The sequence below is a fragment of the Anabas testudineus genome, chromosome 9, assembly GCF_900324465.2.
Source record: "Anabas testudineus chromosome 9, fAnaTes1.2, whole genome shotgun sequence".
Classification (NCBI taxonomy): domain Eukaryota; kingdom Metazoa; phylum Chordata; class Actinopteri; order Anabantiformes; family Anabantidae; genus Anabas; species Anabas testudineus.
In genome coordinates, this window is record NC_046618.1 from 10,163,679 (window position 1) to 10,191,435 (window position 27,757).

Genomic DNA, 27,757 nt, shown 5'->3' on the forward strand with positions numbered 1-27,757 from the left:
GAGATTCAAACTTAATGAGTGCTTTGGCAGCTTGTGTGGAAAAGGCAGGAAGGCAGGCAGTGATTAACGGAACACTTCAGAGTACAAGGCACAGCGGTGCTCAAAGAAAACAGTGATGATCTCCACTTAATCGCGGAGAAGCCCGGAGCATCTGCCGCCAGAGCAGGGCAGCAGCACCGGCGAGCTCCCGCTCCGCTAGGCTGTCATCTCCAGAGAGCTGTGGCCATATGCTCGGCTTTGCCGCAAACTCGCAGGAAGTTAATTTTCTGACAAAACACAGGGATAAATATGACATTCAAACAAGTTGTGTTCAGCCAGGCTGAACACGGATGCCGTGCCAAGCTCAAGCTGCACACGTGTCACACTTAGGAACAGAGTTTATTTTCATGCTCCCATGGTCTCTCTTTGCCTAGTTTTGTAGAAATACAGACAATGTGTGTTACATTTTCAGCTAGGCAGTGTTAACCTACTTAGAGACTGAGCTATTCTATATATACACAGGGAGAAAGCAGACTTATGGTATACGGTATGATACTGTTTTGCTACTACCAAAGTTACTGCATAGCCAGTGACTGCTAATTCTGCACTGCTGTTGGTTTATACTGTTGTATATAAACATTCAGCAGGTGGAGACCTAGAGATGGACTGTCCCATCTGCATAAAAAACACATCCCTCAAAACTTGACAATGACAATGTTGTTTTAGTGAAAAAAGAGAGAGGGCAGAAGAAAAATACGATTAACTTTCACTTGCATTTACAGACATTACTCCCATTGTGTGACATAAAATAATGTCAATCAAACCATTAAATAGGTCTAACCTTGTGTGTTGCAGGTGAAATGCCATGGTGGACCTGAACAAAGGGCTCCCAGGTGTGAGTGGAATCTCAACACCATATCACTGGGCCAATAAAGAGCAGAATATAGTGTTTCTCAGATCTCTGCAGTCTACTAGCACTCGATTTCAGACAGTAAGGAGAAACTGAGCCTTAGGGGTGAACCTGGCAGTTCCTACCTACAGATTCTTTACAACAATAGCCAGTATCGTATAGTGCGAGTCTGTGAGTCTCTGGGATAGCTGCAGGTGAAGCAGCTTGTCTAGTCCTACCGAAAAGCAACACATACAAGGAGGCAAAAGGGATGAAAGAAGGAGGCTGGTTGTGCAGAAGGGTGAGGGCCAGAGTTGGGCCTCCACATGAGGTAATCAGGAACTATCGGTATGGCTAGAATATGAGTAAAGGCAACTCTAGGATACACATACCACCAGGTCCCTTTCTCTGCCATTGTTGTTGTTGCATTTCCCTCCTTCAGTATTTGCTGCTTTCTCATAGAGAGGAGAATGCTGGGTGCACTCATGCAGATCCCAGTGGCCTTTATCAGGCAGGAGAGGTAAGAGCTTTGGCCCCTAGGCCTCATACTGTTGGCAGGTAGCTACTACTTTCTGCTCCTCCATTCAGTCTCATATGAACTCATCTTATGCAACTGCTGGAACAAAGCCAGAGAAACTACAGATAAAATAACAAGAAAAAGCGAGATTATAAGCACTTCACAGTAGTAAGTCAAAAAAAGACACTACCAGTGAAAGTACTGGTAAAATAACACAAAGACAATCAATTTGAAACGCATCAGAGATAAATCAGATATTACTGACTAAGCAGGTAGAGTAAGATGCAATTTCAAAATAGTTTTGATAGTAAACTTTTCTACGCTGTCTTGAGCACAGAAGAGATAAAAAAAAGGATGGAAACAGATAGCAATATTTGGGTGAGACAGAGATGACTGTTTTTTTTAAATCCATCCATTTCAATATGTGGTTATATGAAATGAAAAACTTAATGTATAACAATGCACTAATGTAACGGCAGGAGACTGGAAGAATCTGTCAAAGATATAATATATCCAGTACACATGCGCACAGAGGCACATTCCCATATATCAAGTGCTGAGTGGCAATCATTCACCTAGACACTGTCACATTGTGGTAAATGGGCTTATTTTGCATGAGAAGGAAGAGGGAGCGATGGGCTGCAGCGAGCAAAAGAGGGACTGAGGGACTGAATCAAATGATATGAGTAGGCAAAATTAAGCTCCAATGCAAGTGGAACACTTCACAAGAGAGCCAATTTCAATTCCACAGCACTTAATTTAGGATTTGTATGGTTCAGCAGCATGCTACTGTATGGTAAGCCACGTAAGGACAATGATAGAGAGAAACAACGAGCAAAAAACCATCCAGGCCCTTGAGGTATGCATCACACAGGCCTGCCTCCAACAGCCCTTCGCTCTCTTTCTTAATGAATTAAAAATTAATAGTATGCTGTAGATATTATGTAGATGTTTTAATGGGGCATTATAAAATCACATTGGTTTTAATGTAGTGAGTGCACATTTTTGTGTGTTTCGTCATGCATATACTGAATATGAATCTTGCTAACCCCAATTCAGGGTGTTTCAGACATTCACAGTGTGCCAGTATCAATCACTCAGTGGTTACAGTAAAGACACTACTATCCTCATACCTGGTGCTCTTTGAAGTCAGCCTTCTGGAAGTCATAACCTAGCTGGGCATAAAAGTTGTTCCCAAAACTGTAGGCCTGTCCAGTTTCAGTCCATATGAAGGAGTGCCTGCTTCCACAGGCCACACCAACTATATTGACATTGACATCTGCAGCGCTTCCTGTGACGTTCAGTTCCTGTGTCAACTTAACCTCGACTGGATGGTCCTTTACTGTCCTTTCACCATCACCCAGCCTAGAAAAAGCGGACAAGAAAATACATTTTGACACTTTCTCCTCCAACACAAAGAGGAATTCCCAAGATTTTAGAAATTGGCCAGTTTATTTATTTAAAGTTTACAGATATATGCATATTAATATTGTGATCAATTTAATTTAAGAACAGCATATCACGCAAGCTAAGTATCATCTTTGCAACACGTCTGAAATACTGCGGTGATGTTTCTTCCAACAGGCATATTTGAGTGAGGTCAGTTTTACGTTGCAGGGAAAGAAATAATAATTGAACCTAACTCAATTCATAGCTGTACAAATGACTTTACATAGGTCTTAGCTGACTGTTATGTTTCTGTCTCTGTGTCCCTAGTGTGAGTGAACAAAGAACATCCAAGACCCCGTTTCAAGATGAGCTGGTCAAACGCAGCCCCAGCACCCCTGTGACCTGTGAGCTCCCAGCAGCTTCAAACAGAGCTCTGCTGTTTGCTTCTTGATAAAATGCTCCTCTTTGTATTTGTTTCCCTGAGCCAGCGTCATAACCTGCAATGCCCTGGCCATATCTGCTAGTTTGCGGCATGTCTGGGAAAAATAACAAACAGTCTTCTCCATTATTTCCACAAACGGGGAACGAAAGGTCCTCGCCCGCCATCCCCACGAGAGCCTGTATTGATTACAACAATGCTTCAACTCAAGACAAGACCACTCTGGGGTCACCGCTATTTCCATCAGAAAGTTTGCCAGTTTAAATTTACACAGCTCCCTCGTACTCTTCTCCTTTCTCGCCTCCAGTGAGACACACAGGAGAGCTGAGGAGTTTTCAGATATCAGAGTGCCAGTTGTGTAACGGAGATGCTCACCCTTTGCTCTGCAAGTGGGTGTTGTGGAGCTCCAACTATAGGCTCCTCCAACTATAAGCTCCTCACTAGAGAGCTTCGACCTGCTTAGAGGGGTCAAAGCATCATGAGAGGAGAGAGAATGAGGCAGACAGAGAAATGGAGAGTGAGAGGGGGAGAATAAGGGACAATGGAGATGATGAGAGAGCAAGAAGTGATGCCTTTGTTTCTTTTATGTATTTCTCTGAGGTCTGCTGTGCTGCTGTTTGAGTACTTGAGGGCCACTGAATCACTGTAGCCCCCAGGCCCTTAGATGTCATTACAGCCAGACTGGCTCCTGGCTAGAGAAGTTTTAACAAGGAAGCTCATCAGTAGGAAAACAACTTAAGTTTCTGTGTATGACAGACAATATCATCTGTTAGAGTACCTTTTGCAGTTTTATATACAGCTGTGTAACACACTGGCAGAAGACAACAAGGCACTTAAATGACTACAGCTTTTAACTAACGTAGCCAAGGCTATGGTCACCTGTATCCATACACTTTTATTCTTTGCAAACTGTTAAAACGAGCGCGATGATGCTCACATGTTCATTTAGATCTTGCTACTTTACTTACTGTCCACTAGTGCCATTTCCCCAAGCAAAGATCTTGTTGTCCACTGTAGAGAAAAGAAAGACAATGACAATGTTAGCATTAAGTACACAAACTAAAATGGATGAACATATTACTGTAACATATTTTGGACCATCTCTGAGAGTGGAGTGGAAATAATTAAAAGTGGTCATCTTCAAAAGTTGTTTCACAGTAAAAGCTTCGCCTGTGTGTTTTCCTTTTTTGTCCTTAAATGTAGAGTGAGCGGTGCTGTGTCAGGGGGTGGACCCTTCCCTACTGTGTGAAGTTTGATTAATACAGCCTCGACAGAGAGTTCAGAGACTGAGGCCACCTCTTACACACCCAGCTGTAAAATAATGAGCCTTCAGCAGGAAGGAATAATATATATGGGAGGGGAGACACACTTCTTAGTCTGAGTCCAAGCTGAATGTATTCAAATGAAATGAGGAGAGGAGGGCATCCTAATTGATTAGACTTGTCTCGAAAGAGAGAAAAGCCTATACATTTCTCCTTCTATGTACTGTATATGTACAGTACTTAACTGTCACCTATCTGCACTAACAATCCAGTATGGCACTAATTTATTTGCATATGGCTTCTATAAATACCAGAGCCTCTATCTGTTCCTGCAGTGATTCCAGTCATGCTGGAATACAGACTAAGAAGTCTTATTGGTCTTATGGGAACTCAAACACCACAGGGGTAAGAGCCAATAGCAACGGACTTTACTCATCAAACCAACAGAGTGCACATACATTATAGAGTAGCCTGTATGATTTACCTAAGCTTGTCAAAAGAGAAAAATTATCAGGCAAATGTGGGGTAATAAATTGTAATCCGCACTGCATATGTTTGACTCGTGACCCTTGGCATTTTAAGGACTGGGTTGTATGAAAGAGTTGTAGCAAAATGTGTAGAAAGGAAACGACATGAAAGGTGAAATACAATTTGGAAACTTCACATAAAATGTGTAAAACAGGCAAACAATGATTTTGATAAGAATTAATGCATGTTTGAGGGACTTACACTAGGTGTTACTGCAGTATGATGCAGTATTATTTGTAGATGTGAAACAGTTATAGTGCTGTAGACTTGATTGATTTTTAATATTAACATTACTTTGTATTGTTGTTGTTATTGCTGTATTGTTTATGATATAAATTGTGTACCTTCTTCTAGGAAACGCAATGAAAACTAAAATCTTTAACTTGTTAATTCTCTCGAACCAGACAACAGCAATTGTCAGCAGTCTTGTACCCAGCAAATATTCTACTTATAAAACTGTAACAACTAGTATGAAAAATGGTGGATAAAAACAAAGCAAACTAAGAGTGTGGTAAAGCAAAGAGAACATAAAGAGCATAAGTGCACAAAATGTCCTAACTCTGCTCTGGCATGACAAAGCAACGTGATCCTATAGCCTATAGCACAAGGACATAGAAGAGAATACACATTGGAGTTATGTTATAAATGAAGATGATTCGGGAGCAATGATAATTTGGAGAAAAGTAAGAAATGAACAAACTAAAGCTACGAGTTACTTTATTAAATTTATTTTAGATTTATTACCATTAATGTGGGTAGTGGTGTATAAATATGCTTTTACGTTGGTTACATGGGTTGCTATAACAAACGTCTTAAAACTTAACTAAGAAGTCCTCTTATTTTAATAAAGTATGTGGCTCTTTCCACAACAAATCAATTCATTTTACAGTTCTTTCATTGTAAACAACAAACAACAAAAATTTGTGGATGATCAATATATATTTTTTTTTTTTCAATGGTCAGTGCTAATCTTTAGATATCAGGGAAGCCAATGACTGATTTAATTAAATTCTGAAAATATTTGAATGATTTCAAAATAAAAAAGAGTTTTGTAAACCCAGGTGCCCTATTCTTCATATTGTCCCTGAATGCCTCACCAGTGCTGCTGTGAGAAATGCTCTGCAGTGTACTACTGTGCACGGTAGGCCCACTTTGAAGAGAGGAAGCATCTGTTATCCAGGAGATTTTATATAATTTGCGGGTGTCAGGGAGCCAATATTAAAGTGCTGGACACTTCAGTGGGGTGTTTGTTATCCTGAGAGCCTGTTTGTATAACAGGTGTTTTGATCAACTATTTTCACTTGATTTTTACTTGCGTTTGTCATGGATGCAGTAACAAGGTGTTGCGTGTAGACATATTTTATTAGTTGGACAGCATGAATACAGACATCAGCCAATGTCGATTAATTAGAAATGTCAAAGACTGGCCTGATTAATCAGCTGACCAAATAATTGGTCAACCACTAACAAGAATAATATAGAATACTATACGCCACACATCTGAAGCAAAGGTATTGGTTAAGGAAATGTGATTTGATTTTTTAAGTAAATTAACTGTTTGTTTTTGTAAGGTCTTTTATCAATCCATTATCACCATTATAATCCAAAGAAAGAACTAAGAGATACTCTATTATTAGAATAATTAGTTACAGCCCTACTATTTACTAATGCTAGTAAGGTATTTTTCTGCCAATTTGTTATTACGATATTTTTCAATATTTTTTTACACATCTGTTAACTTTCAACTTTAAAATGTCATTTTCAAAAAGTTTACAGAAAGCTGGTGCATGGAAAAAACACACACAACATACATTGTTGTAAATTCAGGCAACAGTGTCTCTCAGCAATACACAATTTTATTTTCAATTATAGTTCAACCTAATTTTTAAATGTTAGCATAAATACTATTTTGGGTCTGTCTACTGTAACAAGCATGCACAATTTGCTGTGCAGTAGATAAGTGGCTTTGCTTCTACAACAAGAACAAGACCACCCAATGAAGACACGTGACTTTAACTTCAGCTCCAGCTTGGGCACCAAAAAGAAACACCACTTCTAACATACGGGCATATTATAAGCTTTTAAGTGTTCCTGGAGAAACGCATGTGGTAATAACTCACACAAAATGATATGCTTGAGCTCAGTTCAGAACATACAGCTCACTGGACCAACCACACTCATTATGAAACATTGCCAATTGCAAGTCTATGCACAGTTTCTCTGGCCAAAAGAATAATAAGAAAAAAAAACTAATTACAGAAAGGACTTCCATTAAAAGACCATGCACTTAAACAGAGAATTCTTAAATACAGCAGAGGCGCACAGAGCACTGCTGTAAAAATCATCTGAGCTCTGTGGGGCTGTGGTTGCTCTAGAACTGTTGCTGTCATGCATAAACAATTCTCAAACAGTACAGGAGACCAGAATTTAAGTTTACTTTTACCAGCATAAGAGTCCTCACTGGAATAATGAAATAAAGATGAGAGTGAAAATGCAATGGGAATTAGGACTGTGACTGTTCCAGAGTTTTATTTTCTTGTTTTGTGTTTTTTTTTTTTTCTTCCTCGCACTTTTTTTTGTTTTTTGTTTTTGTTTCCTTTTTCTCCAACTCTTGAGAATTGTTATGTGGGAGTATGATAAATAGCAGTGCTTAGAGTGTGTATAACCAAAACACAAAAATATTGGCAACCACAGGTCTGCTGCTATGCCCTGCACACAACCACATTATTAACAAAATCTGTAATAGCACCAGGCAACTCAGATCAAACAGTACACAATGATAATAGCATTTACCGTTTGAGATTTTGTTTTGTTTTAGATTACAAAACAACAAAATGGGTGAGATATAAAACTCCAGTTGAAAACTACAAACTTTAGATTGTTACCAGCTAGTAGCACCTTGACACTAACTGTTTCATCCATTAAAGTTCAAACTGGCTAAAAACAACTTATCTTATTATTTAATCCAGGCCTTATATGTGGCCAGTAATCTGTAATTATCCATATAATATCCCCCTCACCCTGTATTTTTGTTATCCTCACAGTGGCAGATGTTTCTACCCCCTCCAACCTACTCATCCACCCACCTCATACTATCTCTCTGCGGCAAGGGCAGCGGCTGGCGTGGGGGCATCGAGGCCAACAGAGGTGCATCAGGCTGACGTACAGAACTGATGGGCAGGGCTGAGAGCTGGCAGTCTGGCAGGTTGAGTGGTCACCCTCCTTTGCCCCCCACCAGCCCCCTGCTAGCCCCTGCTGCTCTGCACCATACCCAAGCACCAGCATCCCAGCGGCTGGTGGCCCATTGCTTTGCTCCCCCATAAAAATAGCCCATCCCATTATTCTTCTGCATCCCCGGGGGGCCACAAGGTCTCCAGCATCATTACCAGGACTAAGGATCTTACTCTGCCACCACCACTTGGCACTCCCCCTCCTCTCGCCTCACTCCTCTTCTCTAATTATAGGTCAAGCACTCTTTTTGTAAATTATAAAACCTTTGTTCTTATCAAGAAAACGAAATGAAAAAGAAAGATACCATGGAAAGAAGAGGGGCCTGGAAGAAGAGAAAAAGTAGATGAATGGAGAGGAGAGAAATGGTGAAAAAATTAGAAAGGGGGGGAAAATTTTCAATTATAAAACCAAGCTAATTTGGTATGACCAGCGACTGTCATGCATGGTGACGGAGCTCCATTATGCAGTCATTTGAGCTCTTTCAAATTAGTTATGTTAATGTCCTGCGTGTGAATGTAACACTTGGATGGGACAAGATTTCAGCAATTAATTTCTACAGTCAGCAGAGAGACAAGCAAATTTATTTTCCCCCTCTCAGGGAATTGGTGGTGGAGGCAGTGAGGAGGGGAGAGAGCATTCTGGAGCAAGGAACAAGCTAAACACAAGACCTAAATAAAGCCTGAACAATGGGAGCCAATGCCTCCTCATTCATTCAATTGACAATGTTTTGCAGCTTAAACCTGTTTTATTAATTATGTTTGACATTTCCTTAATTAGTTTCATTTACACCAAATCAATCCCTGCTGCTGTACAGCGTCATTTATCATTTTAAAAAATTTGCATAGCCAGTGCTGACTTTTTCTACTTAATTATACATTAAAAGTGTCAGCCGCGCTTGCTGCCTGGCATTATCTGAGGCAGAAAGGTTTGTGGCTGGATGGGGGTGGCATTAATCATCAGGGCGGGCGCGGGCAAGGGGTGCTCCCAGTCGCCAGCGGGAGAGCTGAGCGGGGCTTCTCATTTTCAGAGCTTGATGCTTCCGGGGCCACGGTGACCTTAATGACCTACGTGGAGCGACAGACAAATCAACGACCTCCAGCCCCAGAAACAACTGCAGCTTGTTTATAAACCATGGCGCGAGGAAGGCGGAAGCATAAACCATAAAAGCAAAGGCTGTAGGATGTGTAGCCAAATTAAAGGCATAACTTCATGACACAAGAGTATAAAGATGATTAATAAAACATGTTTGTGTATTTTTAGATCACACAAACTCCTTTTCAACCAGTGATATTTAAAGGCAACGGTAATTGAATCAATAAATCCAAGTCTTCACCATACACAATTTTTCAAACAACAAGTAGCTTACAAAATATATAATTTTTCTGTGGTAAAAAACCAACCTCTGTGGTTTGTACTCACAAACTAACAGTAACAACCATATGTAATGTACTTCAACTCAGCTGGCTTAGTTAACTGGCTGAATATGGCCATTTCTTTCCTTTCAGCAAGTTTGTGAACACAGAGCGAAGTGACAGCTCAAACACCTGGCAAGCTCACTCCTGAGTAAATCTTCTGAGTGTTGAGGTGAACATGGCTTTACAAATCACCCATTCAGGAACCGAGACAGAAATTGGCAGGTAGGCAGGGCCGTGGTGTCAGGAGTGAAAATTACTCTGAAATGCGGAGCGCAGTGAGAGGCTGAGTGAGTGAGTCTCTGAATGGTGAAAGCTATGGGTGTCACTGTGTACTATGTTCACATGGGAAATCAAACAAGTGTATTTTGGAGGTGAGTCAACACTTTTGTCCTTTAGAAAATGAAAATATTTGATGTCAATTTAAATTCAGAATAACCTCAGGTATTGACATATAAAGAAAAGTGTAGTGCATCGGGGTACAGTACTTGCTCATACACAAGTGAACCAGTTACTCTTTCAGTGGCAGAATATTACTAGTCTTTACCAAGCAGTACATGAAATGTTGTTCTAATACTTAATCCCTTAAAAACAAGTGTATCTTTAATTAAATCATAAAATGTGCAGTAATTAAACTAGTCATTCTTAACATGAGGTGAGCTGCCTGCACTGGAACCAATAAGACGAACACACGTTCTGACTTTTAAAAAAAAAAAATTTTGCTTGCCCAAGACACTGAATTCTCAAAAAGTCTCCTGAATAAGCTGTATCAAGATATAAAGAGGAGGCTGTAGCCGTGGCTTTGCTTGCAATGTCCTTCAAGGGCAACACAAAAGAGAGGCAGGCAACAAAGAACCTGATGAAGTGGCTAATGCCCTGGCATGCCCCTACAGGAGCAGCAGGGGGGCTGCCAGAGGCGGTTACATGTGCACGCCTCACTGCTCTGTCTGGCTCCTACTGAAGCACTAACTACCCTCCCAGGGTCATTAGATTAAGAAACCAGGAGCAATGCAGTACCTTTCATTGCAACAGGTTACACCAATATTGAGGGAGAAAAAATCCAAAAACTAACAGACAGGGGATGGAAGAAGTAATCCTAAAATGTGGGGGGTGGAGACTGGATATCAAACACTGCTAGTTTATAAAGTTCCTAATCACTGTATTAATGGCTGCACATTGACCGTGGAAGTTTCTATTATTTCAAAGCAAAGTATTTGAAATAAGCTACTGAGTCTTTTCACTCATGAAAAAATTAGAATTTGATGACTAGAACCCCCACACACACCTCCAACCCCCCAAACATCGCCATCAATTCCCCGACCAAAAGTACCCCTTTAAATGCAAAACATTTCCACTATCAAGGATTATGCTTCCTTTCAGAATATATGAAAAAGCCTTTGTGAAAATATGATGATGAATTCATGGGCCTAAAACTCTGGGGTAGTTTTTACATCGGCAAAAAACGAAGGGAGGGGAGGAGAAAAATCACCTATTTGGATGGCATACATTACCATTACTCTTGTATTGTGTCTCCACTTTTCATAATGACAGGGATAAGTGTCCTGCTCCGAATGCATATCCGCTGACAATGGAGGCAGACATTACTTGGTTAAAAGCTCAGGGTCCTGTGGGTAAAGAAGCCCAGAGAATAAAGAGTATCCGTCATGGCTAACGAGCTATAAGGATAGCACATTGCCTTTATAAATCACTAGATCTTGCTGTTTATTTAAATTCATTGGTGCCTCATTATAAGTGAGCTATGCACCTTTAGGTCCGAGTTGATTAGGAGTGCCATAGCTCAAAATGGCTTTTAATTCAGTGAAACGTAGCTCTGACCTTGGTGCCGTAACCCTGACTAAAACACGCAGCGACTCCCACATTAATAATGATGCTACCTTTACTGGGCCACGCAGCCGTGCCGCTGCTACTTAAAATATGTATTATTAGTTACCAGCGACGGCACATTTATCACACCAAATTACCCTTCGGTGTAAAACTGCTTAATTCTGGGTCCCTGTACCCCTCTGCACTATTACCTGCTCTTTAGAAAGGCCTAGAATTAAATGTAGGGATGAAATGTCAGGGTAATGGGGAAGAGAATGCGGGTCGATGGGATGCACACTTGATCATTCCCTAGTGGCCTTCTCCACATCCCGACAATATAGTGAATATGTCTTCCTCATAAAGGAAGTTCAATTGCTCCCTGCTTTGCAGACCTTAAAATATGTAAATGAAGGGTACTTCTTTGAAATATACTTTATACTGTTCATTAAAATTACACATAAAACATTATCCACTGTATGGGAGTTTGAGTGAGAACTTTATACTATAGGTATCAGGATTTTATGAAAATTAAATTTCATAAATAGGAACATTGGATGAGTGAAGAAAACTGAAGCAACCATAAACTTTTATTCAGAGGTACTTTAGCAGACCTACACCCCAGTGACAAACAGCACATGAACATCTGTGCACACACAAACACACTCCTGCACACAGAACTACCTCTGGGCTATTGTACTGTAGATAAAGGCAGCAAATCGGCCAGCAGCCACTAAACACTTGTCATTGTTTATCCCATGTGTGCCCACCAGAGACTGACTACTTTGACCAATCGGCTAAATGATTAGATCAATTAGGTACTTTGGAGTGGGCATCAACAGTGGACTGCTGCAGCTTCAAGACCTGTGGGACTTGGCCCATCAGAACCGCCTCATTAAGTCTCTGGACTCTGCCCAAAACCACACCACAAAGACGAAGACAGAGGACCAGAGGAGAGGAAGATAGTGGGGAGAGACAAAGAGAGAAGACTAAACTTTGATAGGTGAATTGGATGCATTCCTTTTGTGAAGCACCTCTGGGATTAATTGTGTTTTTCTGTTGCAACATCTCAAAAACATGTAAAAACAATACAAAGCGATCTAACAGATACATAAGTGGGAGTATTTTGAGTGTTAGCCATATAATCCATTGTTATGAGTCCAACGGGAATGCATTGGTATACAGAATTTCTTCTCTCTAAGGATAACATCAAAGAGTCCAGTAATAATTCAGATTACCGGGGACAACACTACGTGAGGTTTACAGAGGAACACTGGCAGTGCTGGCATAAACACATTTCTCATATCAAACAGCCATATAGTACAAAAATATATGCACAACACATTAATGGTTCCTGCTCATCTGAGCAAATGGCAAGGCCAGAGCAGCAGGGGAAAAGAAGATGTTACACACGTTCCATCAGATGTCGAATCAATTAGTCACAACCATCTTCCAGAGTCAGAAATAACCACTCGTCCTCCAGTCTCCAGGGAGCCAGGGAGAGATGGGAATGGATCCAGAGACCCAAAGGGGGGTAAAAAGGATGAAAATGAGAGAAAAGGAGAAAAGGGGATAAATAATGCTGTCTGTTCTATACTGCACAGACTAGTGTCTCTATTTTCACTGGATTTCCATATATACAGACTCGTCTTTACTCTCAGTAGAAGTGCTTTGCATATGAGAAGCCACTCATTTTGCAAAGCACAAACACTCCAGTCATTAACATGTGATGACATTACTTTCCTAATCGCACTACAGAGGGTCTTCTCTATAATGTATACAGCAAAACTGTACACTGACTGAAACCTCTTTTTACAGTATCATGGTTTTCATTGGGTAGCTGTTTGTGTCTCTTTCCTTACAACAAAGCCCTTAATCTTTTAATCTGAAGCACCACTTTGCTAAAAGGTAAAGAGACAAGATTAGTCTTGTGTAAAGGAAAACAATGAAGATCCCATCCCTGCAGGCTAAAAATAATTTAATCTATAATGTAGGTGCACAAATAACAGCAGCACACCTGAATAGCACTGATTATTACTGAGCTTCCGAAGTTGGTAGCAGATAAATCTGTTTCTCTTCATCTGTGCTGTGATATAGAGAGAAGAAGCTATTGTATCTGCTCTGATTTCTTTCTTGCTTTGGTAATCTCTCTGAACCCCCAGATTAGAACAAATTTGTATCAAGCAGAAGAAAGCAGAGTACAGGCTCAATAAAATCATCTATCATCAAGCATTTTATTAAAATCTATGTTCTGAAGAGAACTGAAACATTGCATTATCTGCAATGAGTGAAGAATTGATGTATCATCATAGTTTAGTTCTAGGATTATGGTAGACGAAAATTACAGCTCTGCTGCATGAAACAATTGCTCCACATACAGCTACTATAAATAAAGAAGTTTCAAAAAGTAACACAGGTACTCTGGTGAGAGCTGCCACTTCTCTGGCATTCGTACTCGAATGCTTTTTATTTTCTTTCAGTTTGTTTTTGGTTGATAATTTGAAAAACAATGCTACCAAGACTTTCACGATTTTTCACAAAATCAGGCAAGCGCTGCAGATATCATTCACATTCTCTTTATAAAGTTCAAATTGTGAAATCCATCTCTGTAGTACGGCAAAGACAGCAGGTCTCAGCCGTACGCAGCACTAACCAACCCTCTGGGTTTAAGTGTTGTTGTTTGCACATGGCCTCAACCCCAAGAGGCAGTGAGGAAAAAGACAGAGGAAATTAGAAAGAGAAGACGGGCCTCTGATGAACCCAAAATCACTGCAGGAGAGACCACAGGCATCCCACAATCCCCTCTGATTCTGCCTGGTATTTTCCCAGGTTGCGGAAAACACTCCGTGTTAGTATGCGTTGGCAGCAGAGAATCGGCAAGAGGCATCAGAAAGCTCTCGTCCCCACTCTGAATCCGCCACATTAAATGGCGTGTGTTTGTGCCCTAGGGATCGCAGTGCCTCAGCCTGTGTTTGGGGTACTTTGTCAGATGACTCACTGTGTGTGATTTATGAGCTCTGGAAAGGTTGCATTTCCAGCACGCGTGGACGTCCGCATGGTAAATGGAGAAATTCTGAATTTATTAACATACAATGAATGATGATTAATGTTTTGGTATAGATCATGCTCTCTTTTCAGATGTCTCAGTGTGGGGGTGATATATGCAGCAATAAAACGATATGTATGTACTCAAAACCACATTGTACGAGTGTTGAGTCCATGACTCTTTTAGACATGTTCACTGGGTGTCTTTGTGATGACAGTATTGGTTTCATACCGTTGTCTGGACTCTATGGACATTTATATGTGTGTGTGTATATATATATATATATATATATACACATAAGGAGGCCTGCATGCATTATCCTCCGCATAAAGTCAACTCTTCTCTTGTATGTATGGCAGAAGCACCTTGCATAGTCAATGAGAGAATGTATAAATTAAAAACACAAAACTGTGAGCAAAAGAATGCAATTTAGACCGATATCAGGATACATTTAGAGATCCATTCATCAAAATCCCCACCATTATTAACTTTTGTATTCTACAACACATCTTGTGTCTCCCTCATCAGGTTTTTCAATATCTTCTCAAATACATTACTGCCAGTGTCGAGTGGGTACGTTCACCCTAGGCCAATTACTGCATTGAACCATAAAGGTAAGCAATGCTGAAGAGGGTTCTGTCATATATTTGCCTTTGTGTCCCACCCAGACCTCCACACTGGTAGGTGGGGAAATACAGAGAATATCAGATATCTTTGTAATCACAATGACAACAGAGGAATCAATATGCAGAGGCATGTTTCTGACAGGTTTTTCAGAAAATGTCTATATGAGCCAACATGAGTCTACCCACATGTTTGCATCTTGAAATGGTGAATTAAGGCTGACTACTACTTATGCAATGACCTTACCATTTCACCTTTCGAATGAGAGTGAATATTGCTCTATGCTTGCATGTAAGGAAAAAAAGGACAGGGCTGTATGGAGTGATCATTCCATTGTGTAGTTATATAAAATAAAAAAAACTCTGTGTGCGCACGCATATCTTGATGTGGCTGTAAATATGTGCACTTTAATATGAGTGCGTGTGAGGTACGGTGTGTATTTTGTCTTTGCTGCATATGTATGAATCAAAGTATAGACACCATATACTAGTACAGTGTGCGTGCATGCACATGCTTGTGGGCTAACTTCATATGAATGTGGGTGCTGTCAGAAGAAGCTGACTGGTGATGAGGGATGAAAAGAATCAGAAACACATTGGGCTGGGAATGGGGTGTGAGCCGCAGGGTCGCCCTGGCACAAAACTCAACTGCCTCGCACATCATTACCCTCATTCCCCTAATGCACACAACACTTAGAGCTACAAACAGGCTTTACTCCAGAACACACACAGGCACAGGAACATAAAGCTCTGCAGACTAACACAGGAGTATACACTTACAAGTGCGCGCGTGTGAACACACACACACAATCAATGTGCTTTTACTCACTGTATAGTGTTAACAACAAAAACCTTCTCAAGTGTGAAAGTAACTAAAACTCTGCCCGAATGGTACTAATGACTGGCTGGCTTAAGGCAAAGAAGGCTCTCCTCCATACCGTCAGATCCTTCACCATTCAGAGAATACATTCAGTGTGTTCTGAGACAAAAAAAGATGATAGCCATTTCAAAAAGAACTTAGCTCCACTGGGAGAAGTATACCTATTCAACTGCCAGACCAGTTTTACAGTGTAACGGATGCCTTCCTCCCTTCTTGCTGCTTGAGAGGTTTTAAGAATGGTGGATTGGGGCGGTAGGGCAGCGAAAAAAAAAAAAGACAGGAAGAGAAGAGAGCAGAAGATACGATGCAGAAGAGTAGAAGAGAGAGGTAAGCCAAGCATAAAATAACTTCAATCTAACATCCTCTCAGTAGGGCGGCAGGAGGCAAATAGCAATCCCACCAATGCCGTGTACTCAAGGGGGTTCCCCCTACCTCTCACTGACCCATAGAGAAGAAGATCATGGGAGAGCAGGGATGAGACAAACCCACTTCAATTAAGGTGCGGCGACGCCTCGTCAGCACGGCAGATGAGGTGTCAAAGAGTTCAGCTGCAGATGGATCACAAGGAAAAAAAACTGTTCCTGGCTCAGCACAGTAAGCGTCCTGCATGCCTTGGACCTTTCTTTCTGCTCCTCTTTGTCTCCTCTCCACCTTTCTTTCAATAGTTGGAAGAATTTTATGTTCCTGCATGGTCAGTTTATGGGGATCTCACTAGACACACTAATGTCCCTTCTCACGGGCCTTTTGGATTCTGGATAGATAAACTTCTTATCAAATTTGTGCATTAGCAGCAAGCCGCCTCAACACACCTGCAAATGACATTTAAAGGTCAGAAACGACATGTACGGCAGGGAATCTCACACTACATATTATGGAGCATCAAGATTGCTGGGGGAAACAGGGAGCTGTGTTTAGGAGAGAAAGAAAGATGGAGAAACAAAAAGATGACTAAAATTAGCTGTTGCAAGCAGGCATTAAGAAGAAATTGCATGTTGCTTTACCAACTGGGAACCTCAACTCATTTTGTTAATACGTACATAAACATACACACACACACACACATATATATATATATATATATATATATCCTGCTCAAAAGAGGAGAAGTCACTATCATGATAAGAGAGCCCATCAAGATAAAAAGCTCTTTACAATATAGGGTTTCACCCCAAATCCAGTACACTATGAGAAAGAAGGGAGGAGGCTGGAGACTGAGAGATTGTCACAGCCAATATTGATGACAGAACAAAGTCAAAATGAGATACACCTCCAATGGCTAAGCTAAGATCCTGTAGGACTTCCAGACACAGATGGCACCAGTAATGGCTAACAAACATATACTAGTTGTGGACAAAGAAAGAGAAAGAAGGCCACAGCCATAGATGTAGCAATCCCAAGAATCCCACCACAGTATTCAAAAAGCCACTGATGCAATGGGAGGAATGTTGCATCCTATACTGAGAAAGATTGATTTTAAAGTGAGAGAAGCTGTGGGGGCCACAAAAGGGGGACGCATACCGGAAGACCCTGAGATATTCGCAAGGCCACTCCTCTGCCAAGAATTTCCAGGAGACATCTCTCTTTTAGATTAGATTGACATTACCATAATATCAGCTTTGTCACTTCGCAGGCCAGTTGTTAAAGGAAAAGTGCCATCCTTTCCTCTTGTCCCATGAAGGCATCAAGCGCGCAGGCAGGCATCCCAAGGTATAGAAGGCGCTTTCTCCTCTCTCTCTCTCTCTCTCTCTCTCTCTCTACCAAGCACCCCTCCTCCTGTGAAGCTCCGCTTGGGAGATACAAGCTGGATTGGCTCACATCCTTGCCTCTTCCCCAACATTCTGCGTGGCTGCCTGGTGTCAGACAGCCAACTCTCCCAGCCCAGCTGCACTGATTAGCACAGGCAGATTATTAGCCAGGCATCTCTTGGAAGCACAGCATACCTTTTTTTTGTTGATTTGTTTTTAACCGTTTTTTGTTTCACTTTCAAATCATAGCGCTTACCACGCAATTTACTACATGTGCCTAATCATCGTACAGAAGACAAAAGCAAACAACAGAAATAAAAAAAATAAAAAAAATTAGACCCACAAGAACAGAAGCAGAGTGAGCAGAGTCAGGTGACGCAAATTCATTAGTGTTGTGCTTGTGGACACATCAGCAAAAAGTGATTCATCAGCAATGTGAAAACAGCTCTCTCATCTGTCATTCTTTGTCTCTCTTTCTCCCCTCAACCACCTCCTCCTCCACTGTCTAGCACCTGTCCTGCTGCCAAGATTTCACCTCCCAAACCCCAGGACGTGGGCAACTGCTCTCAAACTTGTGCAATGCCTTATCTGCGCTCCACACATTAACATCCAGCATCTGAGGCATCCTTCTTTCCTTGTGCCAGAAATATGCCGGCATCTCTCTCTCCCACCCCATTCTCCATCATGTTCTTTTCTCTCTTGCTGTCTTTCTCTCTACCTCTTTCTCTAGAGCTTTGCATTTGAAATTGAACAGACACACAACCAATTTATCATAGGCTGACACGTGTCATGTCCAAGGCCTAACCACAGGGACTTACAGTAGGCATTGCATTTATCCCCTTTGTTGTCAGCAAGGACCAAGACAATACTGGGGGCTATTAAAAAAGGGAGTTAAGAAAGGGAGAGGAAAAGAGGTAGAGAATGAAAAAGGTGAGAATGTGCCTGTAAACATCAGCCAAGATTGCATAGTTCTGATGTTTACTCCTCTGAAAGGTTACAGACCCCAGCAAGGTTGAGGCCAGCACATTATTCTAACCAACAATCAAATGTGTGGTGATGCAGGACATCTGGGTATAAGCCCGATACAAAACCAAGACAGGTATGAGATGAATCTGGTGGCAAGTTAGCACAATATAGGAAATCACCTTTATGTTGGGGTCATTACCGTAATTTAAATTTTAATATCATTGTTAAAAACTCATGCTCAAGTTGAAGAACCACAGTAGAATCACAAAAATGTAAGAATAACAGTCATATCTAGATGTTAAAGGAACATTTAAGAATGATTTAAAATACATAAAGAAGTCTAGAAAGTTCACTCCTAGTTGCTAGGCTGCCATTTAGATGCTTTCATAAGCTGCAATAAAGAAGAGGAAAGACACTTAAAGGTAATCATTCCAGAGACAAGAAAGGGGACAAAACTGTTAAATGTGCATCATGTAAAACCCTTTTTGCTTAATCACTTTATCACTGCATTATCACACTCTGCTTTGAATAGGTTCTTTAAAATAACACACATCCTTATCATAATACTGTGTGGAAGAGGCAAGAAAGATGACCCTGCCTGATAACTCTGTCACTACAAAGAATGTATATATTCTCCTCATGCAGACTAGGTGAAAAAGATAAAGAGAATGGGGACAGAGGCTAATGAGATGAAGAAGGGGTGTGTGTGTGTGTGAGAGTGCGTGTGCGAATGCAGGCATGTAAAGGTACAAACCACAAGGTTATTAATTGGAATATCACACGTCCATAGGCTCACATTCATTCCACTTTAACACAGTGGTACTTGGCATAAAATTGGAAGACAAGGTACAATTCTCCATTTCTTCTCACTTAAAGACACCACCTACATTAGAACATCATACATCTTTAGCCTATGATGGTCTAACCAGACTTACAGACCAGCAAACTTGAAAGCTGCTGAGACTGTTCATTACCCAGTGGTAAGTGACCTTTTACAAACTAGCTTTGGAAGCCATTTTGGCTTTTCCAGTAATTAACAAGTGGTTCTGCATGGGAGACAATTAATGGAAGGTCAAGTGTTCGCCTGCTACCCTTTTCTAGATGCCACTGGGCCCCTGACACTGCATTTGAAGTTCAGAGCCCATCAGCTCCTGTCTGGTTTTAAGAATAATGCTTCTCACACGGGAATAAGTCACCTCTCTGGTCCTGAGTGTGAGGTATACACAGCCTTTGGTTGCTGTCTAGACTTAGAGAAAGGAGCATAATGTGGTTCTGTGGCCAAATATCAGATATGAATCTTATCAGAAGAAAGGAGAGTGGATGACACACTGAGGAGAGGCCCAGGAGTCTCCCTGTTTAATGACAAGTGCCCCTACTAAGTGTACACTGAGGCTTTCATATTTAGACACAGGCTGAATGATAACTGAAATAAAGTCTAGCCACGAATATCTGGGTCCTGTTGGCTTTAGAGCGAGAGATACTCTACCACTTACAAATCCTGAGCTACACAAGTCCATTGTTGAATTATTCTGCTCTCACTGCCTTGTATATTTACCCTATTTTTTACTTTCATGGCGTAAAGGCTGATGTTGACTGCTATTAAATTTCCCTCGAGGGCATACTCTTTCACTCACATGCTCCTATCAAATGAGCCAACAAAGCATATCACGGTGTCGTGTCTGTGAAACACTGCATCACCTTTGTTCACCCTTCATCAACCCTCCGCCCCCATGCTATTACCTCAGGACTATTCCCTATTCCCTGCTTAACCCTTGTCTACAGGACTGGTGTCACACAGAGCAGCACTCTACTGCTCTCCATATTCCACAGTCCCTCACCTCGGCTGACACATAACACTTGCTTGTCGCCTTCAACGCGCACGTGTGCATACAAAAATGCTCTAACGCACAGCCAGCAGCACTAACTACACGAAAACAAATGCGCTACTGCAGACACACATCCTGTAAATCAGCAACACACAAAGGCAAATCCACACATGGATGATTGGGCTGTGGAGGGTTTGATGTCTCCAGATCGGCAACAGCACTTGTCATTTCCAGTGAACTCTGGCCCCTGTACTTCTCCCAGTACACACATGAACAAACACGCTGGTGAGTCAGTTAACAGTGGAGGAAAAAGTGGCAGGAGAAAGTGGCATTGGGAGCGTCTGTGCCAGTTGCCTGCTGACAGCACCTTTGGGACTGGTAAAGTTTGATTTGATGGCTTTGCCTGTTAATTAGGGTTTGGAGGTGACTCCTGAAAGGGAAATGGGAAAAATGTTCAAAAAAAAAAAAAGATGTGCCAATTCCCACACCCCCTTCCATCTCCACCTTCCAAAACATGTGACCCATATACTGGAGCACCTAGTGAAGAAAGTAGAACAATCAAGTCATTTGAAGTTATAGGCCATTCTGTATTTGTGTGTTTCTGCCAATGTAGGCAGGGCGGTTCAGTCAAACTAATAATGTGAAAAAGGGTAAAACTTGTATGTGAACAAAGTCAACAACAAATAAGACAACAAAGAAGAGAATGTTTGTTTTTTAATCAACTGTGCACACATTTGTTCAAGCATATCAATTTACATGTCATAAGTAATACTGCCTCCTGCTGGCGCAGGGAAGTGGTACATGTGGTAAAAATAATTACTTCACAATCATAAAGTACTGCCTTGTCCTCTTTATAGCAATACTCTGTGAGGCAATGAGTGGGGAGAGACGGGGAAAACAATTAAGACAAAGAAGAAATTTTAAAAAAGGAAAATAAGGAGCACCTCATTTCTAACTTTCAACTCTAAAGTTTGATAACAATGAGGTAGAGGGTCGAGAGATGTCCCCGATCTCTCACACATGACTACTCATCTCACCACACCGTTCTGTTGCAAAACGCTTTTACTGCGGTGAAGGATTTTAAAACATATACAGTGCACAGCAGCCCAGCTATTTCTGATTTACTGTGAGCTTGCCTTCCTCCATTTTATTTTACAGTTGGCTGCTATGCCGATGCAGGAGGATACCGCAAAAAGCTCAAGGTCAGGCCACACAGCCACTGAGATGAGAGACACACTGATAATATACATACATCACTTCCTCTCTTTACACTGCCCACCCAACATGTGTCCCTTTAAATTGCAGGTTGCCTCCATCGTTGCCTCCACATAGTTCTTTTTTATTCTCACTTAAGGATTTATTTTTGTTTTCCTGGATTAAAAATGTTATATATATAATTAAGGAGAGACAAATTATTTTACCAATCCAGAAACAGGGACAGTGCAGAGGTGTAAGAGCTTAACACATTAGCAGAAGAATGAAAAAATAAATTGAGGTATAGTGATATGTTTTTTGTTTTGTTTTTTTAAATAAAACTTCAGAGATTACCTTTGCCTATATAGTGAAATAATGGCATTTACGGTTGTGATAGGGTGAAGTGAGCAAAGCAGAAAGTACGGGGTAGAGTCTAGGAGATGACATACATGGGGTGAGTGGGAGAGAGGAGGGGTTGCTGGGGGTGGGGGAACACTAACAGTGTGCTGACAGCATGTAGAACAGTCACCAGATATCTTTAATCAGTGAAATGTATTTCCCTCCTGCTCCGCCCGGGAATTGTTCGGCGGTCAGACCTGCTGGGGCGACACAAATGAATCTTGGCGGAGGTGTGGACAAAGGCGGCCGTAAGGTTATGGCATGTAGATGATTGGAACTCTGCCGGTTTCTAAGGGAGCTGCCACGTCCCGCAGAGCGGGTGTCACAACCAGATGATGGGGACAGGGTACCCACTCCCCAAGCAACAATAGCATGAGCATGGCTGCTGCATTGTGGATGCTTGAGTGTGTTTGCTTGTACGGGCACACTGACACACACACACACACACACACACTCTCTCTTAATTCGCACACATAATAAAGACTACATTGATACACAAAACCTCATCCAAACAGCAACTGTATTCTTCCTAGAAATGATTTTACTTTTCCCACTTTTGCAATTTTCAAGAATGTTTTCAAATAATTTTTTTTCTTGGACTTCACAGTTTTAATATCTCAATTTCATAAAAGTAAACAAAATATTTGTTTCTTAACACATCTAAATTAATTTCTCTGTTATAAACTGGTACTTTTGTTCTCATCTAATTGTTTCATTGTGTTTACAAGCAAAACCATATCATTTCATATTAGACAGCATATACTCTTGTCTGCCTGGATAAACTCTGATCATCATACTTTACAGTGGACACTGCCCCTCATTACAGATTTATTAAATTATATTACTTTTATCACTTATTTTGCCAGGTATAAATATTCTAAGTCCTCTGTTCAAGGGAGAGTCAGAGAAAGCCAATTTAGGCCTTCCCTGGCCTCACTCTGTTAGCCAATCAGAATCCAGTGGGTGTGGGTAGACACATAAGGGTGTGGCTTCTGATGCCCCATGACCCAAACCCCTGAGGAAACCTCTCTCACATACACGTCTCGTCTATACTGCACTCTTTGCAGGCCTACCGCCATTTAATGTCAATGAGGAAAATTATATGAAAAGCCAAAATGCATAATGTCCTAGAAAGGTGCTGTAGAGCAGTGATTCTCAAGGTCTTACTGATAGAAGGCAAAAACACATAGAGGGAAAAGGTCAGCTTCAAACCATAGGTTGGAAAAAAGGGCAATACACCAGGTGTGGAATTGTGGGGTATAAATAGTGGAAAGGAGAGGCGTACGGGTGAATGGAGAGGAGGATAAGGTATGTGTGTGTGCGTGTGTGTGTGTGTGAGAGAGCGAGAAGGGAAGAGAGGGATTTGGTATGTGTATGATTGTGTGCTGAGGTGAGAATGTTCTTAATAGGATACAGGTGACAACATGCTGACCAGAGCCACTGAACAATGATTACTCAGGAAGCTGGAGGTGTTTGCACAAATGTGTGTGCATTCATGTGCCACAGAGACACAAACAGAAAAGTATGTGAAGCTTTAAAGCTTGAAAATAAGGGGATTGTTTTAAATAACACTACAAATAAAAAAAAAAACAAGTAATATGTTGCATCAAATAGGAAAATGAGATGAAGTTTGAGATGAAGCCGAAATCAGTAGAAAAAGAATTGAGACGTTGTTTGAAGCTGACCGCTATGTGAATGTATTTAAAAACTAATTTCTCATTTTTATCAATTTAGAAAGGTTTTTAAATTTCAATTAAAAAAAAACACTGATTAAATGATTTAAGCCCAGAACATAGCATTTGATTATGGAAGTGTTTTTTTTTTTGTTGTTGTTGTTTGTTTGTTTGTTTGTTTTTCACTTTAAAGAAAATAAAGACTGAATTAACTTGATGAATTATTATTCTATACTATTGTTATTTTTGACACATAATGAACATTAAGGCTGTGAATGTGTTTTCTCTTGAATATAAAAGTGCTCACAAACACCAATATAATACAAATAAATTATTTTAACAAAATAGCTGGCTGTTTTAAATTTAGGTAGAAAAAAGAGATATTTAAAAGAGTTGTTATCATTTTTAAAAAGTTGCACATTAAATGTGAGTTCCCTCCACATTCGGGTAACAAAAGTATTTCTACTGTCTACAAACTAATGTTAAGAGACAATGAAATTCTCTGCACTAGGATTTGGCAGATAAAACTGAGGTAAGTTAGGCAGAATAAATCCATGAAAAATCTAATTTAACATTTGGCACCTAAAATATTCTTTTGAAATCCTCTGCTTGTTTTTGTTTGCAACAATTAAGCTAATCAGAAATTTATATTTTTTTGTTCTGACTCATAAATGATCACATCAAATAAAAGAAATCTATTTTCAAACCCAAGTTAAATTTGATTAATTGTTGACTTTGATTTCTCCCCAGCTGATGAGAATAAGAACTGTATTAGGAACTGATAACAGATTATTGTATTCATTAGTGTTTCTTTGTGTCTACCTTGACCTCAGTTTCTCCGCCACTCATGTCTTCTGAAAAGAAATTATTCAGTTGCTGTACTGCCAAAGTAAATTTATGTAGCATGTCAAAAAGATTTCAAAATATTCTAAAAGGCTTGTCAAAATTAATTAAAATATTTGTAAGGTAACTCTGTAATTCCTCTTACTTTTGAGCATGCATTGTGATGCCAAAAGCACATCATTTATCAGAGGATAATTTCCTTTCCAGTGGTGTCGCCACAATGGAATTACAACATTGTGTGGAACACTGGTGCCCCCTAGTGTTATTTGCACGACCTTTTGATTGGATCAACATTGATCAAACTTATTTCCAATCAATACAGGCAGGCAGGGAATAAACTTTGTTTCCCAAAGTCTTCTACATGTTTCTTTTTTTTTTTTTTTTTTTTACTTTACTCACATACTGTGTACAGATCAGGAATCTAGATTTAATTCTATTTTACTCTCTTTCAAACTATTCTTGAATTCAATTATTAAATGTCAGCTTAGCTAATGTTAATACGTCATACATAAGAACATTTGCAGATCTCACAAATTTTCAGTTATCAAACAAAATCTTTTTTTTTAGCAAAAAACTAACAAAAATCAACTTTACCTTAACTCTCATACACACCTTGCTGCCATCAACTATCATTTTAGACTCCTTTAAAACAATTGTCACTATTAACATGAGGTTTCATCCTACTGACTCATTTTCCCTCCATGATCGTCTCTCTCTGGTATTACCACCATGTCTCCAAGTAAGTCTGTGCATATTTTATGTAACCCTACCTCTATAAGAACCATCAGCTCATTATAAGAATCCAATCAAAAGATTTACATTTTTCACTAAAGGCTGTAAGAAGGTTGCATGAGGTTGTTTAAATACGTACATTTGATTTAATTTTTGGGACAATCCTGGGACTAGTACTTTAGTGTCTGCTCTTTTATGTATGAACTCGTGTTACTATGTTATGTGTTATGTGTTATAATAATTGAGAAATACGAGGTTTAAAAAACACAAAATATGATGCTGATAATTGTGAGCGTTTGAGTCTCACACACACTATTTTTGTCTTCGCTACATAAATGCCTAGGATAACACACACACACACACACACACTTTTTTTTTTCCTTCACTATTGCCCAAGTGCGACTGCATCATGAACTCACACCCTCAACTCCCCTCTCATCTTCAAGCTGTGGAAATTAAGTTATTCTCATCTGGCAAACCTCCCTCTCTTCAATCCCCTTCATCACAAAGAAACCGTCAAGCTGAAGATATGAAAGCACCCAACAACAACCCCAAACTCCCTCCAATAAGCATGCTATGTTTCTTATGCAAATGCAAAAGTGAAGAACTTACAAGAGAACTTTAAAAAGTATGGAGACCCTGTCAATGCAGCTTGGTATTATAACGCTTACTTGCTAATTTCTATGGGTCAGTTGTGGAGGAATAGACCTGCCAATCATTTTCACATGTAACAGAATTTGTCTTTCTACAAACAGGGATACTTTGCTGTTGCTATGGAGACTAATCCGAGTCCCCCCCCACCCACCCTACACGCTGTCCACATTCTGCGTGTTGACACCGTCAGGCAGATTTTGAAACTACCTGATCACATTTAGCTGGAGGCTAGTGGAGCCACCGGGAAGCTCTCAAATGGAGTTCACTGTACTTCAGGTCAGTAAGAGGGCTCTTTCTCTCTGTGTACTTACATTCACACAATAACACGCATAAACACAGAAACTTGAAATTCATATTTTCTTTCACAGCATTGCTCACTGTTTGTCATAAATTGGGGGGAAATGTAGGCTGAGAAGATTTTCTCTTTGTTTTGTTTTGTTTTTTTTTTTGTCAAGAGGCTCAAAACTGTCGTTCAACTGCTTCTCAAACCTGCAACTGTTTTTGGAAAATGTTTAAGCTCAACGTTAAATTGTGGGATATTTGAAACGTTACAATCAATTTTGCTACACACAAGCTATAACATTTCTTGAATATATGTTTGCAAATTATACAGTAACGTGTGCATTTGTCACGTTTTTTAACATCACAAGTCAGACCGACGATTTGAAAAGATATTTGCATGATGATAAACTTAAGTGTATAGATTTTCAAGGAATATACTAGGCTGTCTGCTTAAAATGCTGTGCATAGATCCTATACCTTCTCCTTGCAAATCAAATATTCATGCACTACCTTGTTGTCTCTAGTCCTGAGGGTAGAGCTGGAATTACATATGCCTCACACGCATCTTCATGAATCATATATTACTGTATACCTACACAGGCGCGCGCGCGCAAACACACTCATAGTGGACATAATGGTGTACACGCGCGCACACACAGTGACACCAAGAGACATATATTAATGCATATCCTCATGTGAAAACAACTGTCCAGTTCCTCCGGTTTATTTAGAGCGCATGGGAAGGATTACAGTGTAGCAGATGAAACCTCAGTGCTACTGGGGCACTGGAGTATGAATGAGAGGCTGGTTAGGAAGGAAAAAAGTGGAGTAACATAAGACCGGGGTGTATGAGCATGCAAGGGTGTTTTCGTGATCTCGGGGCAACGGCCTTTCTTGGTGCCAGGACAGGCTCTGCAGCCCCCTTCATTTAGGCAGGGAAATTGATGTGTATCATTAATTATGTCAGTAATATCATAAATCATGAGCAGTAATTAATTATTTTCTACTTGTGTGAAGAACATAACAGCGAAGAGACAAACAAGGGGAGACAAAGCTAGAGTGGAATAGTAGGGAGGTAAATAGTGCGACGGGAGCGGAGGGATGGGGGGGACTATACGTCCATCAGTAACTTTGGGGGGGGCCTACACTCACACGCTCTATTTACTGGACCATTGGGATGTGACAGGAACGTGACAGCCCCCCTCCTGCTCTCACTTACCAGCCTTCTTATAGAGGAACGACAATTAGGCCTGAACGAGACGGGCACTTCCTGGAACAGATGCTGGTGCTCACTGTGAAAAGCAACCCTTTCCTGCCTCCGAGGTGAAGGTGTGTGTAGCACAGTTACCACTGCCTCTAAACGAACTAACAGCCCTGTGATGGACCATTTATAATCAAAAGGCAGCCTCTGAAAAAGTATGCCTATA

General features: G+C 40.6%; 1 protein-coding gene across 1 annotated transcript in view; it reads right to left on the bottom strand.

Moving 5' to 3' along the window:
• Positions 1 to 2,512: 2,512 nt before the first annotated feature.
• LOC113150451 (RCC1 and BTB domain-containing protein 2-like) overlaps positions 2,513 to 27,757 on the bottom strand; it is a 43,168-nt gene continuing 17,923 nt past the window's right edge. Inside the window, exons 3-4 of the mRNA XM_026342986.1 lie at positions 4,182 to 4,224; positions 2,513 to 2,750 (exon numbers count right to left, since the gene is read on the bottom strand). Of these exons, the coding sequence (XP_026198771.1) occupies positions 2,513 to 2,750; positions 4,182 to 4,224 (281 nt within the window). The remainder of the gene's footprint in view (positions 2,751 to 4,181; positions 4,225 to 27,757) is intronic.